The sequence below is a fragment of the Pristiophorus japonicus genome, chromosome 1, assembly GCF_044704955.1.
Source record: "Pristiophorus japonicus isolate sPriJap1 chromosome 1, sPriJap1.hap1, whole genome shotgun sequence".
In the NCBI taxonomy this organism is placed as follows: Eukaryota; Metazoa; Chordata; class Chondrichthyes; family Pristiophoridae; genus Pristiophorus; species Pristiophorus japonicus.
In genome coordinates, this window is record NC_091977.1 from 118052191 (window position 1) to 118071140 (window position 18950).

Here is an 18950-nt window from a genome sequence, read left to right on the forward strand (position 1 = left end):
AAGGGGAAGTGCAACGAGACCTGGGTGTCATGGTTCATCAGTCATTGAAAGTTGGCATGCAGGTACAGCAGACGGTGAAGAAGGCAAATGGTATGTTGACCTTCATAGCTAGGGGATTTGAGTATAGGAGCAGGGAAGTCTTACTGCAGTTGTACAGGGCCTTGGTGAAGCCTCACCTGGAATATTGTGTTCAGTTTTGGTCTCCTAATCTGAGGAAGGACGTTCTTGCTATTGAGGGAGTGCAGCGAAGGTTCACCAGACTGATTCCAGGGATGGCTGGACTGACACATGAGGAGAGACTGGATCAACTGGGCCTTTATACACTGGAGGAGAGAGGATCTCATAGAAACATATAAGATTCTGACGGGATGGGACAGGTTAGAATGTTCCCGATGTTCGGGAAGTCCAGAACCAGGGTAAGGGGCAGGCCATTTAGGACTGAGATGAGGAGAAACTTCTTCACTCAGAGAATTGTTAACCTGTGGAATTCCCTGCCGCAGAGAGTTGTTGATGCCAGTTCATTGGATATATTCAAGAGGGAGTTAGATATGGCCCTTACAGCTAAAGGGATCAAGGAGTATGGAGAGAAAGCAGGAAAGGGGTACTGAAGGAATGATCAGACATGATCTCACTGAATGGTGGTGCAGGCTCGACGGGCCAAATGGCCTACTCCTGCACCTATTTTCTATGTTTCTATGTTTCACATCAAGGCTGCATTTGACCGAGTGAGGCATCAAGGAGCCCAAGTAAAATTGAAGTCAATGGGAATTGCGGGGGTGGGGACTTTCCACTGGCTGTCGTCACACCTAGCACAAAGAAAGATTCTGGTTGTTGTTGGAGGTCATTCATCACAGCCCCAGGACATTGCTGCAGGAGCTCCTCAGGGCAGTGTCCTTGGCCCAGCCGTCTTCAGCTGCTTCATCAATGGTCTTCCCTCCATCAGAAGGTCAGAAGTAGGGATGTTCACTGATGATTGCACAGTGTTCAGTTCCATTCGCAAATCCTCAGGTAATAAGGCAGTCTGTGCCTGCAACTAGACCTGGACAACATTCAGGCTTGGACTGAAAAGTGGCAAGTAATATATGCACCACAGAAGTGCTAGGCAATGACTATCTCCAACAAGAGAGGGTCTAACCACTGCTCCTTGACATTCAACAGCATTACCATCGCCGAATCCCACACCATCAACATTCTCGGGGGGGGGGGGGGGGGGGGGAGGGGGTTAACATTGACGAGTGACTTAACTGCACCAACCACGTAAATACTGTAGCTACAAGAGCAGGTCAGAGTCTGGGTCTCACTTCCTGAATCCTCAAAACCTTTCCACCATCTTCAAAGCACAAGTCAGGAGTGCAATGGAATGCTCTCCACTTGCCTGGATGAGTGCAGCTCCAACAACACTCAAGAAGCTCAATACCATCCAGGTCAAAGCAACCCACTTGATTGATATCCCATCCACCACCATAATCATTCACTCCTTCCACCATGGCTGCAGTGTGTACCATCCACAAGATGCACTGCAGCAACTCACCAAGGCTTCTTCGACAGCATATTGCAAACCCACGACCGCTACCACCTATAAAAACAAGGGCAGGAAGCGCATGGGAACACAATTACCTGCAAGTTCCCCTCCACATCGCATACCTGCCTGACTTGGAAATATATCACTGTTCCTTCATTGTCACTGGGTAGAAATCCTGGAACTCCCTTCCTAACAGCACTGTGGGAGTACCTTTATCTCACGGACTGTAGCCTTTCAAGAAGACGGCTCACCACCAACTTCGAGGGCAATTAGGGATGGGCAATAAATGCTGGTTTTGCTAGCACGCCCACTTCTCATGAACAAATTTTAAAAAAATTAGACAGCTCTTTCGAAAAGCCGGCACAGGCACGATTCTATTTAATTCTATATACAATCTTGGATTAGAGTGGAGCAAATTGGAGTGTCCTGCTCCTGTTCACGATCCTGCATCCCTGCTAGCAGTGCATGTCTGTCAGGACATTGGTTGAAAACAGGACTGGGCTAGAATGTAATGCCACCACAGTCAAACAGGGTGATGATGCTTGCTGCCAAGACATCCATTTTATTTGCAGTAAATAACATCACCCCAACCACAAGAATTTTGGTAAAGTCACTGCAGTTATAGGCAGGTATAGCCAAGCATTTACACCGTGGTGCTGGGGTCTCAAATTTCGGTCCCACGGTTTTCACAATTTAAAAAAAGTTCAGAAACAAATGTTGAGCTGTTAGGTCTTGATCAATTTGTCACAGTTTATCACATATAATGGCATATATAATTCCATATTAATAGTAAAGTAATAATAATATTTTTTTAATTAGCTTTAAAATGATTAAACATTTATTTCATATAAACTGTCCCCCAACCTCAAGTATCTTGACAAGTTCTTCATCTGGTTTTTTAGTTGTAATTCTTGATTTATAGAGTTGCCTGTAGTTCTTTACTTTTTGCCTGTGCTTTCGAATGTGCTTCCATGACCATGCATCAAGTGCAGGCTTTATATTCTCATGCAATATGCTATTTATAGCATATGTCCACCTGATGAAGACAAAAGCAATACAACAGCGTCCACTTAAAAACAATGCAAGTCTACATTTTTACAGGAAAGTTTTAACTCTTCTATACTTAAACAAGGAATTTAAATATTTGATCAAACCAAGAGTTCAATTAAAGGGTAGCCTGTTCATTTGAACTACCACATAATTCTAAGTTGTAGACTAAGATCTGTAAGTATAGGTGTTATCTCCCAAATGTTATAAGAACATAAGAAATAGGAGCAGGAGTAGGCCATACGGCCCCTCGAGCTTGTTCTGTTATTTAATACGATCATGGCTGATCCAATCATGGATTCAGGTCCACTTCCCTGCCCACGCCCCATAACCCCTTATTCCCTTATCGGTTAAGAAACTGAATACATTTAAATCAGAGATAGACAATGTCCCAGCTTCCACAGCTCTGAGGCAGCGAATTCCACAGATTTACAACCTTCTGAGAGAAGGAATTCCTCCTCATCTCAGTTTTAAATGGGCGGCCCCTTATTCTAAGATTATGCCCTCTAGTTCTAGTCTCCCCTATCAGTGGAAACATCCTCTCTGCATCCACCTTGTCAAGCCCCCTCATAATCTTCTACATTTCGATAAGTTCACCTCTCATTTCTTCTGAATTCCAATGAGTAGAGGCCCAACCTCCTCAACCTTTCCTCATAAGTCAACCCCCTCATCCCCGGAATCAACCTCGTGAACCTTCTCTGAACTGCCTCCAAAGTATATCCTTTGCAGGCAGTATTCCAGGTGTGGCCTCACCAATACCCTGTATAGCTGTAGCAAGACTTCCCTGCTTTTATACTCCATCCCCTTTGCAATAAAGGCCAAAATTCCATTGGCCTTCCTGATCATTTGCTGTACCTGCATACTATCCTTTTGTGTTTCATGCACAAGTACCCCCAGGTCCTGCTGTACTGCAGCACTTTGCAATTTTTCTCCATTTAAATAAAATAACTTGCTCTTTGATTTTTTTCTATCAATGTGCATGACCTCACATTTTCCAACATTATACTCCATCTGCCAAATTTTTGCCCACTCACTTAGCCTGTCTATGTCCTTTTGCAGATTTTTTGTGTCCTCCACACACATTGCTTTTCCTCCCATCTTTGTATCATCAGCAAACTTGGCTACGTTACACTCGGTCCTTTCTTCCAAGTCATTAATATAGATTGTAAATAGCTGGGGTCCCAGCACTGATCCCTGTGGCACCCCATTAGTTACTGATTGCCAACCTGAGAATGAACCATTTATCCAGATTCTGTTTTCTGTTAGTTATCCAATTCTCTATCCATGCTAATATATTACCCTCAACCCCGTGAACCTTTATCTTGTGCAGAACCTTTTATATGGCACCTTGTCAAATGCCTTCTGGAAGTCCAAATACACCACATCCACTGGTTCCCCTTTATCCACCCTGTTCGTTACATCCTCAAAGAATTCCAGCAAATTTGTCAACCATGACTTCCCCTTCATAAATCCATTCAGACTCTGCCTGACCGAATTATGCTTTTCCAAAGGTCCTGCTACTGCTTCTTTAATAATGGACTCCAACATTTTCTCAATCACAGATTCTAGGCTAACTGATCCATAGTTTCCTGCTTTTTGACAGCTGTTATGCTATAAAGCAGCAGTCAAAGACAGTCATTGCATAGAAACCCCTCAGCTGTATTGCAAAATTCAACTCATTTTTTTTTATACTATTGATCTCTTAAATAAGTTAGCTCTGGAGCAAAAGTATTTAAGGGTAGATTTTACATATTCACACTCTAGTGCAGTGCTTTGCAAGCCAGGAGTATACATTAGTATTTGGACATGGCCTTCAAATAGCACGGCAGTATTTTTTTGTCCAAAGTTCTGTGCTGGAAAGACACACTTGTAAATTCCATCCTTCCATACCTAGCTTGTCTGTAATGCTTTTACTTTGGCATATTAAAAGCAGCAGTAATAAAAAAACCACCAAGTAGAAAACAATTAGAATTGGTGCAAGATATATAATTTTAGCATCATTAATGATATATCAAGCATGGAAATAGAGCATTTACTCCAGCTAGATTCTTTATGGGACCGTAGGAAATCACAACATCATAATTACTTGAAACTTACTATCTGGTAATTTAGCAGGCATTTTGTCATATAGCACTAAAAAGGGAAGGTTTGATAAGTTGTGGGTTTATTACTGCAGGTTTTAATATACCAAAGTAAAAGCATTACAAACTAGTCATATGTTAAAAGGATAGATTTTACAAATGCATGCGTCCAGCACAGAACTTTAAAAGACAAAAAAGTCCTGCAGTGCGCGCTAACCACCACACGCGAATGCCCAATATATGCTCCCAGCTCTCAAAGCACTGCATTAGACTTTGAATATGTAAAATCTACTCTTAAATATTTTTGCTCCTCAGCTAACACATTTAAAGTATCAGTGACATTATGACAGTGACACATATATGGTAAATCCTCAATACAAGCATGGAAGTGCAATTGCTGTTAGATCAAATGTAAAAACATTGTTTAAATAGCGCACTCTCATTTTCAAATGCCACATTTTACTTCTCGTTCTGCTGTAAAACCATAAAATATTTAATGCTTTAATACAAGTTATGTTAAATATACAAATCAGCTAAGGATATAATTAGTCATAACTAGCAGCTAAAGTAAAATTGTATGGTAGGCATCCTTTTAACAACTGATATGATAAATTCCCTCATCTACTATTGTCTTCATATTGCTATCTTGCATAGTTCAGTCACTACTAGAACAATTCATTTAATAAACAAAATAAAATCAAGTCCTCCACAAGAGAAACTGTTCATATTCTTTCAAATAATGAAGTTCAATTCCTAAACAGAAAAATGAATGAAAATGTTTACCATATTTTAGCATTGTTGTGACAAGGGACATTTGGTTTATATTTTCTATATGGCAGGTTTCGTGACATCATATCAATAGATCCAAGTAGCTCCATGACGCTGAGATACTGTTCAAAGAACAAAAATACAAGGTTCTCAATGAAAATATTTTATAGGCAAGAGTCTAGAAATTCCTATTGCCAATATTAGTAGACAAGCAGTTTACATAATTGTACTACGTCCTTGTGCTATATTAATGGCGGTAGTAATCCATTTGAAACCAATATGTTAATGCCTATATTAAAACAGCAGGCTAAGGATATCATAACGAGTAATCCACTTATCTACTAATATCATCAATAATCATTTCTGGGCTAAAATTATTCATCACCAGGTTTGCAAGGTATGTTATTTCTTTCTTTAAAAAAAATCCCAATAGATTTAATTTCAATAAAGCAGATTTTCATTACCCAATGCAAAGTTTTTACCTTTAGGTTGGCAGAAATTGACTCTGTAAAACTACAAAAATATGCATACCAATATAGAACATATAGGCCCTGATATTTACGGAGAGGCGGGGAAGGAGCCAGTTAGCAGCCAGGAAAGTTGGAAATGCCAGGAATGTGGGAGGTCCTGCCGAATTTAACAGCAGGATTTCAGAATATTTCCTAGCGCATTTCCCACCCGGCAGCCAGCCAGATTGAAGGCAATCTGCCGGGAGGGAAGACTGCACACACAAGCACAAGGCAGCAGCTGGAGGCTGCTGGGGACATTGCCTGACAATCAAGAAAATCGGGAATTGATGACCGTGCATTCAGCTGCTGAGGCCCTCAGCTCTAAATTACCTCCTAAACCTCTCCACCTCTCAACACACCCTCTCCTCCTTTAGGACGTTCTTTAAAACCTATCTCTTCGACCAAGCTTTTCGGCAGCTGTCCTAATATCTTATGTGGCTCAGTGTCAAATTCTGTTTGATAACGGACCTGTGAATCGCCTTGGGATGTTTCACTATATTAATGGCGCTATATAAGATGTAAGTTGTTAATCTTCTATATTAAAGGGAATACAAGCCTAACCTGTGCAACCCGTCCCCAAAATGTGACCCCTTTAGCCCCAGTAACATTCTGGTGAATCTGCGCTGCACCCCCTTCACTGCCAATATATCCTTCCTGAAGTGAGTGCCCAGAACTGAAGGCAGTACTCTAGATGGAGTCTAACCAGAGCTCTGTACAACCGTAACCTAACTTCCTCCCCTTTGTACTCCAGCCCTCTTGAGATAAAGGCTTTTTGTGGTTTCTGAACTTAACCCTCGCATCTCTTGGCTTATCTACAGTTCCTAGCTGCTCGCCATTTAGAAAATACTCTGATCTATCTTTCTTGGGTTCAAAGGAGAGGACCTCACACTTTTCCACAGTGAACTCCATCTGCCACAATTTTGCGCACTCACTTGATCTATCAATGCTCCTTTGCAACTTTCTGCTCCCATCTACAGTATCTACTGTGCCACTTTATTGTTGCTATCAGGAGACCTATAACCAACTCTCATTACAGTTTTAAGTCCTCAATCCTAACATTGGAGTTTTTGCAGATTGCTTTCTCTTACTTATATCCCCTCTTACTAATGTTGTAATCGTAATTTCAGTCAATAAGACTACCCACCCCTCTCCCTCCCAGATTTGCTAACCTTTCTAAAGACCTTATAACCTGGAACAGGTGACCAAAAGTTTGGTCAAAGAAATAAGTTTTAAGGAGCAATGTAAACAGAGAGTTAGAGAGGTGGAGAGGATTAGGAAGGAAATTTCAGACCTTAAGGCCTAGACAGCTGAAGGCACAGCCATCAATGGTGGGGCAAAGGAAATAGGGGTTGCAAAAGAGGCCAGAATTGGAGAAATGCAGAGTTATTGGAGGGTTGGATGACTGGAGGCAGATATTGAGATAGGGAGGGGCGATGCCATGGAAGGATTTGAAAACAAGGTTGAGAATTTAAAATTTGATGCATTGCTGGACCAGGAACCAATGTAGGTCAACGAGCACAGGAGTGATGAGTGAACGGGGCTTGGTGCGAGTTAGGGTATGATCAGCAGAGTTTTCCATGAGCTTAAGTTTAAGGAGGGTGGAAGAATTAAGGATAATTCACAGGTACAAAAAGTAAACAAAAAGGCTAATTATATGTTGGCCTTTATCTCAAGACGGTGGTAATTCAAAAAGAGGAATTATGGGGTCGAAATTCAGTAGTGCCATTTTTGAGGCGGTGTCACCGCATGAGAGAAATTATTAACGTCTCGCTTCAGGCACGGTTCCCAAACGCAAAATTTAGTGTTGACGCCTAAAGAATTGATAGCAGCGTAAAATTGTGGAGTTGCACACTTACCTGGAGGTGCTATACTGCGCTAAGTGGGCTGTTAAGCGTGGGCTCAACATCCGGGAGCTCACAGACATAGTGGCGTCACCTGGATTGAATTGAGGTGTTGATTGGGCGTCTCAATGCCTAGTGGGTATATTCACTTCCTGCACACTCACTCAGATGGTGAGCATGGCAGACCTTGCAGCAGCAGCTATCAGCATGCCCATCGGCTCACAGATTCCACACTGGATGCACTCCGTGATGCCCTGGAGAGACGTCGGCAGATGCGGAGGATAGACGCTAGGAGGAGACCCCAACCATACCGAAGGCTATGGAGGGAAATAGCAGAGCATGTGTCTGCGAGTGACACGGTGCCAAGGACAGCTATGCAATGCTGAACAAAGTGGAAGGATCTGACGCGGATAATGAGGCTATCTTTAATTTCAAACTTCAACATGCTATGCTCTGACCTCAATGTGCACTCTCTGCTCAATGTAGTGTTTTGAGGAATCCATGCTCTAAGTGGGTGAGGCCACAGTCATGGTTCCCATTTGCAGCCTTACCCACTGCGAGGGCCTGCATGTGCTGTTAACCTTGCTATTAGCACTGCAGACCACCCCTCATGTTGTTGACTCCTCAGTCTTCATGTGCGTCTCGAAGACAGTAGCCTCACCGTTACAGTTAGGTCCTGGCTCTCTAATCCCAACACAGCAAGTCCACGCAGTGAATGCTACTTACATCGAACTGTGAAGACTGTCAGAGTAAAATGTACCAAAGTATGTAAGGCACTTGGGACACACTGATAGTCAGAGTTAGAGGTCTTCTTTCTCTTTACTGTTAGTCGAAGCTCACACACAACTGGCTGGAGCAAATGCGGATTGGTGGAGGGGAGCCAGACCTCCAAGTCCTCACTCTGTTGGAGGAATGGATAGCTGCCCTGATGGGCATCCAAGTTGATGCGATGGGGGTGGGTGCGGCCGACCCCCCTCAGGACAGTGACGGTATGTTGAGTTCCTTTGCAGCGACCTGCAGGACACTTGGCCCTCACACCATCAACGTGCAGTTATTTCCATGAGACTGGATGCCTTTCTCGCTCCCGGCCCCATCCCCTGCCGGTAACCACTGTTCGTGGTTGTGCTTTCAGATGATCAGTCAGATGCACCGGAGCCTTCTCTGGCGTCTTCCATGGGAGCAGATGGTGGCGCCGAAGAAGAGGATGAGTAGGAGCCGGAGGACGACACCTCCTTCGACCTGACGCAGGAGGCTGTGCCATCTGAGAGCGGGGCCAGCAGTGCTGTTGACCAAAGGGTGGTGGGGATGTGGAGGTGGGTGATGCTTCGGGACCCAGTGACCTCCTCTAACATCATGGGGGAGGGGAAGCCGGGGGCTAACTCGGTGTGCACCTGAGTGATGCTCAGCAGCACTCTGATGACGAGTCCGATCTTGAGGTTGTCACAAGACAATCCCTGCAGTTGAACAGCGATCTGTTGGATGCAATAGCAAGGGTGCCCCAGAGTCTCCATGCACTAGCTGCGAGGATGGAGGAGTCCACCTCAACTATTGCTCATGGCTCTCAGCAGCCCATCGAGCCCATCTTTGGCAGATACCAATGGATGCAAACAATGACAATGGGGTCCCAGACATGTTGGCATGGGCTATGACTAACGTTGCAGTGGCCATTGAGCACCAGGCCAATGCTATTGTAGGCCTGCATACTCAATTGTCATCAGTGCGTGGTGTCCTGAGTCAGCTCTCTGGTGTACTGCAGTCACAGACATTCTTGATGCAGAGGCAAATAGATCCATCCGGTCTGGGACCCCATCAGTTCAACGGGGACCTAACCTTGCTGAACCAGGGCAGGAATCGGACCTCACCCAGATTTCTGCAGATGATGCTCTGCCCCGGTAGAGTAGCAGCCTGTTGGGCCAATTAGAATGTGATGTCATTTCTCAGGACAACAGAATTCCATCTTCGCAGCTGCCACTCTCTGCACCCTATCCACAAGAGTTTTTCCACCCATGCTGAGGTTATGCAGTTCACAGCCGGGTCTTCCAGAGCCAAGGTGGTTGGACATGTCTTGCTAGGCCATCATGTGTGGCTACGGATCCAAATCAGCAACCGACTACAAGCCTTGATGAAGGCCCTGAGACCCCACTGAGGAGGAGCAGTAGGCGTGGGGGAAGAGAAGGGAAGGGGTGATAAAGTCCTCTAAGACAAAGTAAAGACCTGTGAGAAGGTGACCACATATGCTCACCTTGAGAAGAGATGAGCTTTTAAAACTAGTTGCACTTGTATGTCTCAGAGAATGTTTGAAGGGGTTTTGTGGGTATGGTGATGTGTTGGGGATGAAGTTGTTGTCTTGTGCTTGTTTTCAGCACACATGATTTATGTTTGCAATAAACCACGTTTGGATTGTTCACATGATGATGCAGTGATTATTAAGTACGGAGGGCTGCAAGGTATGTAGTGATGTGTTGAGTTGATGCCCAGGTGTATAGGCTGGCCATTCGGCACGTCAACAGTCATTCACTGGAATCAATGAGCGATGAGTCTCTGATGAGCAGCCTTTCCAGCGGCAGCAGTGTCATGCTGCTCCTCCTTGACTGAGGCTCCTCATCTTCCTCCTCATCGTCATCCTCCTCCTGAGGTGGATCATCCATCCCTGCTGGTAATGGCTGGCCTCTCATAATAGCCAAGTGATGCAGCGTGCAGCAAACAACGGTGATCATGGAGACCCCATCAGGTGAGTACTGGAATGCCCCTCCAGAGCAGTCAAGGCAGCAGAAACACTGCCTCAGAACGCCGATAGCTTGTTCGATAATGGCCCGGGGTTGTGGGATTGCAGAGGGGTGTCATCAGCCAGGTGGTCACACCATATCCTTTGTCACCCAGGAGCCAGCCAAAGCCTTCATGCAGTGGCTTGAAGAGTCGTGGCACAGTGCTCTCCTGCAGGATGAAGGCAACGTGGCAGCTGCCAGGACTTTGAGCATTGACAGCGAGGATCATCTGCCTGTGATCGCAGACCAGCTGTACGTTGAGGGCGTGGAATCCTTTGCGATTCCGAAAGATCTTTCCATTGCGGGGCGGGGCCCTCAATGCCATGTGTACAATTAATGGCTCCTTGAACCCTGGGGAAGCCCGCTATCCTGGCAAAGCCACAGGTGCACGCTTCCTGGTCTTCCTTTGACATGCTGAACTTAATGTACTCCACTTGTTTGCCGTAAAGAGCGTCGATGACCTGCTGAACGCAGCGATGTACTGCAAACTGTGAGATGTTGCATATATCGCCTATATGAGACTGGAAGGAGCCGGTAGCATAGAAGTTCAGTACTACTGTCACTTTTACTGCTACTGACAGCGAGATCCTGGTGCCAGGTATGTCTGCAGAAGATTGCAAAGCTCCATCACCACCTCCTTGCAGAACCACGGCCTTCGAGATGTCCGGTGATCGTGAAAGGTGCTATATAAATGCAAGTCTTTCTTTTCTTTCTTCAGCACTGCTCCTTGGACATCTCAAGATAAGAGTAATGCACACGGTAAACTTTGCTTGTGTATGGCCTCCTGCCCCGCCGTCTGGGGTGTCTCCTCTGGGCAGGATCCACATTTGGCCTAAGCTGTCTCTGCAGCCGGCGTCTTTCAAGTCGGCACCGCAGGATGACGTGGCACGCGATCACTGCCCCCATCACTTGGCAGAGGTCACAGCGAAATGGAAAGTTCAAATTTTCCCGAGAAGGAACCCAATGTGTCCGAGATACTAGTAGTCAATCTGACAAGTCAACAGCAGTACGAAGCCAGCACCCTATTATCTGTGCAAGCATCAAACGCAGCACTGACCGAGACCTCTGAGCCCCGGCTACGACTCCCTTTAAATAATGCCCCGAATTAGTTTCTTCGCCTTGTGCAGACGTCATCGATGCCAGCTGTCAAGTGAGGCAGCAAAAGTGAATGTGGTGAGGGCACCAAAGAGGCATTGCACGCGTACGGATGTCATGATTTCCATGGCGTTAGCCTGTGGGACGTAACATTTTAATACCCTCAAAAAATTTCACGTTGGGCGTGACTGCATCCAGCACCACTCCCAACTGCCTAACTTCCAGTTAACACCCAGGCATTAGCAGGCTTTCGCAACTGAATTTCGATCCCTATGTGTCAGCTATACACAGCCTTGGTCAGATTTGGGCAATGACCTCAGGAAAGATATTTTGGCCTCGGAAGGGGTACGGTGCAGTGTACATTTTAGGGATACATAGAATTACACAGATTTTACAGCACAGAAACGGGCCGTTCAGTCCAACTGATCTATGCTGGCATTTATGCTCCACACAAGCCTCCTCCCACCCTCTTCATATAGCCCCATCAATAGAATAGTCGTAGGGGAATAGTAGAAAAATGACTTGTATTTGGGTAACTTGATATGAGCAGAAAACATCATGGGTTAACTGGTATAAGGGACTACAGTGAATGGGTAGACAGGAGAAAGAGGAAAAAAAAGAGAAGGTGCGAGAGAGAGAGAGAGAGAGAGAGAGAGAGAGAGAAAAAGAGAAAGAGAGCGAGAGAGCGAGTGCGAGAGACACACAGAGAGAGCGAGAGTGTGAGCGCGCTCGAGCGAGACACACACAGACAGCCAGACAGAGAGAGTGCGAAAGACAGATATACACAGACAGTCAGACAGAGAGAGAGCACGAGAGAGACACACACACACACACACACACACACACAGACGAGACAGACAGCCAGAGAGAGAGAGAGCGCGAGAGAGACACACAGACAGAGACACATGGACAGACAAACACACACACACACACAGTTATGTTCCAAGATCAATTGTCTCAGCAAGATAGCTGGTGTAGAATCTAACTATTTTTGTAGACAACAGACTCTTGGATGAAAATTATATCATGCAACTTAACTTTAAGATAGGTAAGATTGATACAGAAGTATGATGGAGAATTGCTGACAGATAGGAGACATATTCTTGCACACCAGTTAAAAAAAGGGATTAATTCAGTTCAACAGTAAGGAACACGTCCTTGTGAAAAAAGCACAGATAAGAATGTGCTGTCCCCAAGGCCAGCCTAACCATCCCAGCACATGAAATGGCGAGGACAATAGACAGATTGAGCCCCAGCGCATGCTAAAGAGGGTAAGTGACTGATGGCATACCTACATACCAATCTTATGATAACACATACAGAACTGTATAAAAGATAGGGCACACCAGGAAACTGTAGAAACTCTAAATAGTATTGATGCGACTACCAGTCAGAGGTATGTGCACATAAATCCCTGAAGAGTTCATTCTGTGCAGGTATCAAATTACCAAACTCATAAGCACTGCATATGTTGGGTTGATATAGATTTGACAAATAAATATTATTGATCAGACAACACAAGGATCAGGATTGGCCTAATGTGCAGATTCACCAGCAAGATACCAGGGCTTAAATTAACTTAAGGACAGGTTGCATAAACTTGGCTTATATTCCCTAATAATTTAGAAAGTTGAGGGGTGATCTAATCAAGGTATTTAAAATGATTAAAGGATTCAATATGGTAGTTACACAAGAACTATTTCCTCTGGTAGGGCAATTCCGAACAAGATGGCATAATCTTAAAATTAGAGCTGGGCCATATACGAGTTAATTCAGGAAGCACTTTTTGACAAAGGGTAATGGAAATCTGGAACTTGATTCCCCAAAAGACTATGGCTGCTGGGTCAATTGAAATTTTCAGGTCTAAGATTGCTATTTTTTAATGAGGTAAAAGGTGTAAAGAGATATGGAGTAAAGGCAGGTCAATGCAACTGAGGTACAGATCAGCCATGATCAATTGGCAAATAAGCTCAATGGGCTAAAAGACCAACTTCTGTTCCTGTAATGGAATTTTTAATGAAATAACACTCACTAGAATCACTCAAGTTCGACGTGATGTCAAATCTCTTCAGAAGGTGAAACGCTGTAGCCATGTTTGCTTTATCTTGATTTTTTTGCCGTGACCACCCCCCACCCACTCCTTGGGCACACCAATCTGTTGATGCTGCTTTCTTACAAGAGCAATTCTTTGACTAGGATCATATAAATTTCTCATGATTTTTCAGGCTTTTTCTCAGCTAAACTTGTGACTAACATTATTCGCAGTCATTTACCAATCATATCAAGATGAAATGTATGGCAGGAATTTCAATTTTGTGATCTTTAAAGTAAATGTAACAATTTTTTGAAAGAACTTGTGAACCATTTTGAGGAACTGGAGTTTCTGATGCATGTCTTGCCTGAAACTATGTTGCTTTGCGTATAACACCTTTGCAAAATGTTAAAAAAAAATGAACTTACTTCCATATAGGAATAAATAGGAAAACCTATTTCCAATTGGGTCTTACTGTTGAGGGACCTTTCTACACACATCTGGATGATTCACCTAAAGATTTCCATTTTATTAAATTGTAATTGTTATTTTAAGAGAAGTTTTATTTTACAGAGTGATTGCTGCCAACGAACCGGAAGCTGATGCCAATGACCAGAAGCTGCGCAGAATTGTTCTGCGCATTAATCTGGAAAGTTCAATGATATTTCGGCCTTTCCCCCCCCCCCCCCCCCAGAGACCCACTCCGTGTTCCCGGTATTTTTCCCCAGGCCCGCTCCATGTTCCCCGGCATTTTTCCCCAGGCCCGCTCCATGTTCCTGACATTTATCCCCAGGCCCTGTGAGTCCCGAAGTGAACAATCAAAACAGAGACTGAGCATGCGCAACTACTCCAGATCGTTGGCAGCAGTCTCATTCTTTATTTTGTCGCAATTATCATAACTGAGGCGGTTATTAATTGCTTTAGCCCAAATTCTGCAACAAACAAGAGTGTTCAAGGGGATGACCACATTTCACTGTTTTTCTGAATGGCTTCACTGCACTATCCTGCAAGCCGAAAAACACAAGTACGGAAATAATCCAACAGTTACAATTTTCTAAATAGGAAACAAATACAACAGCTGCTCTGATTATGGTGGGTAAACAGTTAACCCACATTTGTACCTGAGGTTTTTTGAGTTCGATGGCTATATCTTGTAGATTTACTTCCAATTTCATTTTTGGTGAAGCAAAGTCAACTTCTGCTCGGGGATTCATTTCAAGTTTAGCTTTGGCAGATAGTGGCTGAAAAACTTTTTTAAAAACATTGAACGGTAGATTTGTTAAATTCTGCACAGAAATTTTTGATCACATTATGTTAGCATCGACATGCCATAGACAAGGTAAATTCATGTCATTTTATTTGCAGTAAGTAGACCTCCACATTCTTTGAAAGAAGTTCAACCTCCAGGGGTAATCACCAGAGACATCGCCCCTTAAAAGAAAACTGGCGTCCTGGGAGGCGATCTTCTCCTACTCCATTGCATCACAGCCTTAATCCAGTCTTTTGCTCAGTCATCAAGGAGCCAGAGACAAAAAGGAGCGAACAAGTGCACAAACATTACAGAAAATGGGTGAAAACATATTTACACTAAGACGTATCGAAGGGAAGGCCAGGAAAGAACACTATATATTTACTTCAAAGATTGAAGAGGCTCCATGCAAATTAAGTCGTCTTCCTGATGCAGTTAACCTTCACACACAATTATTTAAAAGCAGAAAAATGTTGATGGGCACCTGCACAATTTTTGAGCATTGTAAAGTTTCAGTAAAATGCCAACTTTAATATTTTAAAAAGAAACCTTTTATATGATGTGACAGTGAAATGTTTAGTTTTATGCATTATAAAATGTCCCTGACAACTACATGTGCGGGAAGTGTATCCACCTGCAGCACCTGACAGACCGCATTGCGGCACTGGAGCTGCGGGTGGATTTACTATGGAGCATCTGTGATGCTGAGGATGTCATGAATAGCACGTTTAGTAAGTTGGCAAGACCGCAGATAAAGGGTACACAGCCAGATAGGGGATGGGTGACCAACAGGAAGAGCAGTGGAAGGAAGGTAGTGCAGGGGTCCCCTGCGGTCATCCCCCCCGCAAAACAGATACACCGCTTTGGGTACTGTTGAGGGGGATGACTCATCAGGGGAGAGCAGCAGCAGCCAAGTTCATGGCACCATGCTCTACTGGATAGCAAGGCAGGAAAAAGAGTGGGACAGCTATAGTGGTAGGGGATTCTATTGTAAAGGGAATAGATAAACGTTTCTGCGGCCACAATCGAGACTCCAGGATGATATGTTGCCTCCCTGGTGCAAGGGTCAAGGATGTCTCGGAGCGGGTGCAGGACATTTTGAAGGGGGAGGATGAACAGCCAGTTGTCGTGGTGCATATAGGTACCAACGATAGAGGCAAAAAACAGGATGAGGTCCTACAAGCTGAATTTAGGGAGCTAGAAGATAAATTAAAAAATAGGACCTCAAAAGGTAGTAATCTCAGGATTGCTACCAGTGCCACGTGCTAGTCAGAGTAGGAATCGCAGGATAGCTCAGATGAATACGTGGCTTGAGGAGTGGTGCAGAAGGGAGGGATTCAAATTCGTGGGACATTAGAACCGGTTCTGGGGGAGGTGGGACCAGTACAAACTGGACGGTCTGCACCTGGGCAGGATCGGAACCAATGTCCTAGAGGAGTGTTTGCTAGTGCTGTTGGGGAGGGGTTAAACTAATATAGCAGGGGGATGGGAACCTATGCAGGGAGACAGAGGCAAGTAAAACAGGGGCAGAAGCAAAAGATAGAAAGAAGAAAAATAAAAGTGGAGGGTAGAGAAATCCAAGGCAAAAAGCAAGAAGGGCCACATTGCAGCAAAATTCTAAAAGGGCAAAGTCTATTAAAAAGACAAGCCTGAGGCTCTGTGCCTCAATGCGACGAGTATTGGTAATATGGTGGATGAATTAACTGCACAGGCAGCAATTAATGAATATGATATAATTGGCATCACGGAGACATGGCTCCACGGTGACTAAGGCTGGGAACTCAACATCCAGGGGTATTCAACATTCAGGAAGGATACACAGAAAGGAAAAGGAGGTGGGGTAGTGTTGCTGGTTAAGGAGGAAATTAACGCAATAGTAAGGAAGGACATTTTTTGGATGATGTGGAATCTGTATGGGTGGAGCTGCGGAAGACCAAAGGGCAGAAAACGCTAGTTGGAGTTGTGTACAGACCACCAAACAGGTTGGGGACAGCATCAAATAAGAAATTAGGGATGCATGCAATAAAGGTACAGCAGCTATCATGGGCAACTTTAGTCTACATATTGATTGGGCTAACCAAACTGGTAGCAATACGATGGAGGAGGATTTCCTGGAGTGTATTAGGGATGGTTTTCTGAACCAATATGTCGAGGAACCAACTACAGGGCTGGCCATCTTAGACTGGGTGATGTGTAATGAGAAAGGACTAATTATCAATCTTGTTATGCGAGGCCCCTTGGGGAAGAGTGACCATAATATGGTTGAATTCTTTATTAAGATGGAGAGTGACACAGTTAATTCAGAGACTAGGGTCCTGAACTTAAGGAAAGATAACTTCGATGGTATGAGACATGAATTGGCTAGAATAGACTGGCAAATGATACTTAAAGGGTTGATGGTGGATAGGCAATGGCAAACATTTAAAGATCACATGGATGAACTTCAACAATTGTACATCCCTGTCTGGAGTAAAAATAAAATGGGGAAGGTGGCTCAACCGTGGCTAACAAGGGAAATTAAGGATAGTGTTAAATCCAAGGAAGAGGCATATAAATTGGCCAGAAAAAGCAGCAAACCTGAGGACTGGGAGAAATTTAGAATTCAGCAGAGGAGAACAAAGGTTTAATTAGGAGGGGGGAAATAGAATATGAGAGGAAGCTGGCAGAGAACATAAAAACTGACTGTAAAAGCTTCTATAGATATGTGAAGAGAAAAAAATTAGTGAAGACAAACGTCCCTTGCAGTCAAATTCAGGTGAATTTATAATGGGCAACAAAGAAATGGCGGAGCAGTTGAACAAATACTTTGCTTCTGTCTTCACGAAGCAAGACACAAATAACCTTCCAGAAGTACTAGGGAACCGAGGGTCTAGTGAGAAGGAGGGACTGAAGGATATCCTTATTTGGCGGGAAATTGTGTTAGGGAAATTGATGGGATTGAAGGCCGATAAATCCCTGGGGCCCAATAGTCTGCATCCCAGAGTACTTAAGGAAGTGGCCCTAGAAATAGTGGATGCATTGGTGATCATTTTCCAACAGTCTATCGACTCTGGATCAGTTCCTATGGACTGAAGTGTAGCTAATGTAACACCATTTTTTAAGAAAGGAGGGAGCGAGAAAATGGGTAATTATAGCCTGACATCCGTAGTGGGGAAAATGTTGGAATCAATTATTAAAGATGAAATAACAGCACATTTGGAAAGCAGTAACAGGATCGGTTCAAGTCAGCATGGATTTATGAAAGGGAAATCATGCTTGACAAATCTTCTAGAATTTTTTTGAGGCTGTAACTAGTAGAGTGGACAAGGCAGAACCAGTGGATGTGGTGTATTTGGACTTTCAAAAGGTTTTTGACAAGGTTCCACACAAGAGATTGGTGTGCAAAATTAAAGCACATGGTATTGGGGGTAATGTACTGACGTGGACAGAGAACTGTTGGCAGACAGGAAGCAGAGGGTCGGGATAAAGGGTCCTTTTCAGAGTGGCAGGCAGTGACTAGTAGGGTGCCGCAGTGCTCAGTGCTGGGACCCCAGCTGTTTACAAGATACATTAATGATTTGGATGAAGGAATGGAGTGTAATATCTCCAAGTTTGCAGATGACACTAAACTGGGTGGCGGTGTGAGCTGTGAGGTGGACGCTAAGAGGCTGCAGAGTGACTTGGACAAGTTAGGTGAATGGGCAAATGCATGGCAGATGCAGTATAATGTGGATAAATGTGAGGTTATCCACTTTCGGGGCAAAAACACAAAGACAGAATATTATCTGAATGGCGGCAGATTAGGAAAAGGGGAGGTGCAACGAGACCTGGGTGTCATGGTACATCAGTCATTGAAAGTTGGCATGCAGGTACAGCAGACGGTGAAGAAGGCAAATGGTATGTTGGCCTTCATAGCTAGGGGATTTGAGTATAGGAACAGGAAGGTCTTACTGCACTTGTACAGGGCTTTGCTGAGGCCTCACCTGGAATAGTGTGTTGAGTTTTGGTCTCCTAATCTGAGGAAGGATGTCTTGCTATTGAGGGAGTGCAGCGAAGGTTCAC

General features: G+C 44.2%; 1 protein-coding gene across 2 annotated transcripts in view; it reads right to left on the reverse strand.

Moving 5' to 3' along the window:
* The window catches only part of vps13a (vacuolar protein sorting 13 homolog A), a 645125-nt gene that overhangs the window by 484633 nt on the left and 141542 nt on the right, over window positions 1-18950 (reverse strand). For both annotated transcript variants that reach the window (XM_070882697.1, XM_070882688.1), the window contains exons 11-13: window positions 14782-14909; window positions 5434-5540; window positions 2387-2558 (exon numbers count right to left, since the gene is read on the reverse strand). In XM_070882697.1, the coding sequence (XP_070738798.1) occupies window positions 2387-2558; window positions 5434-5540; window positions 14782-14909 (407 nt within the window). The remainder of the gene's footprint in view (window positions 1-2386; window positions 2559-5433; window positions 5541-14781; window positions 14910-18950) is intronic.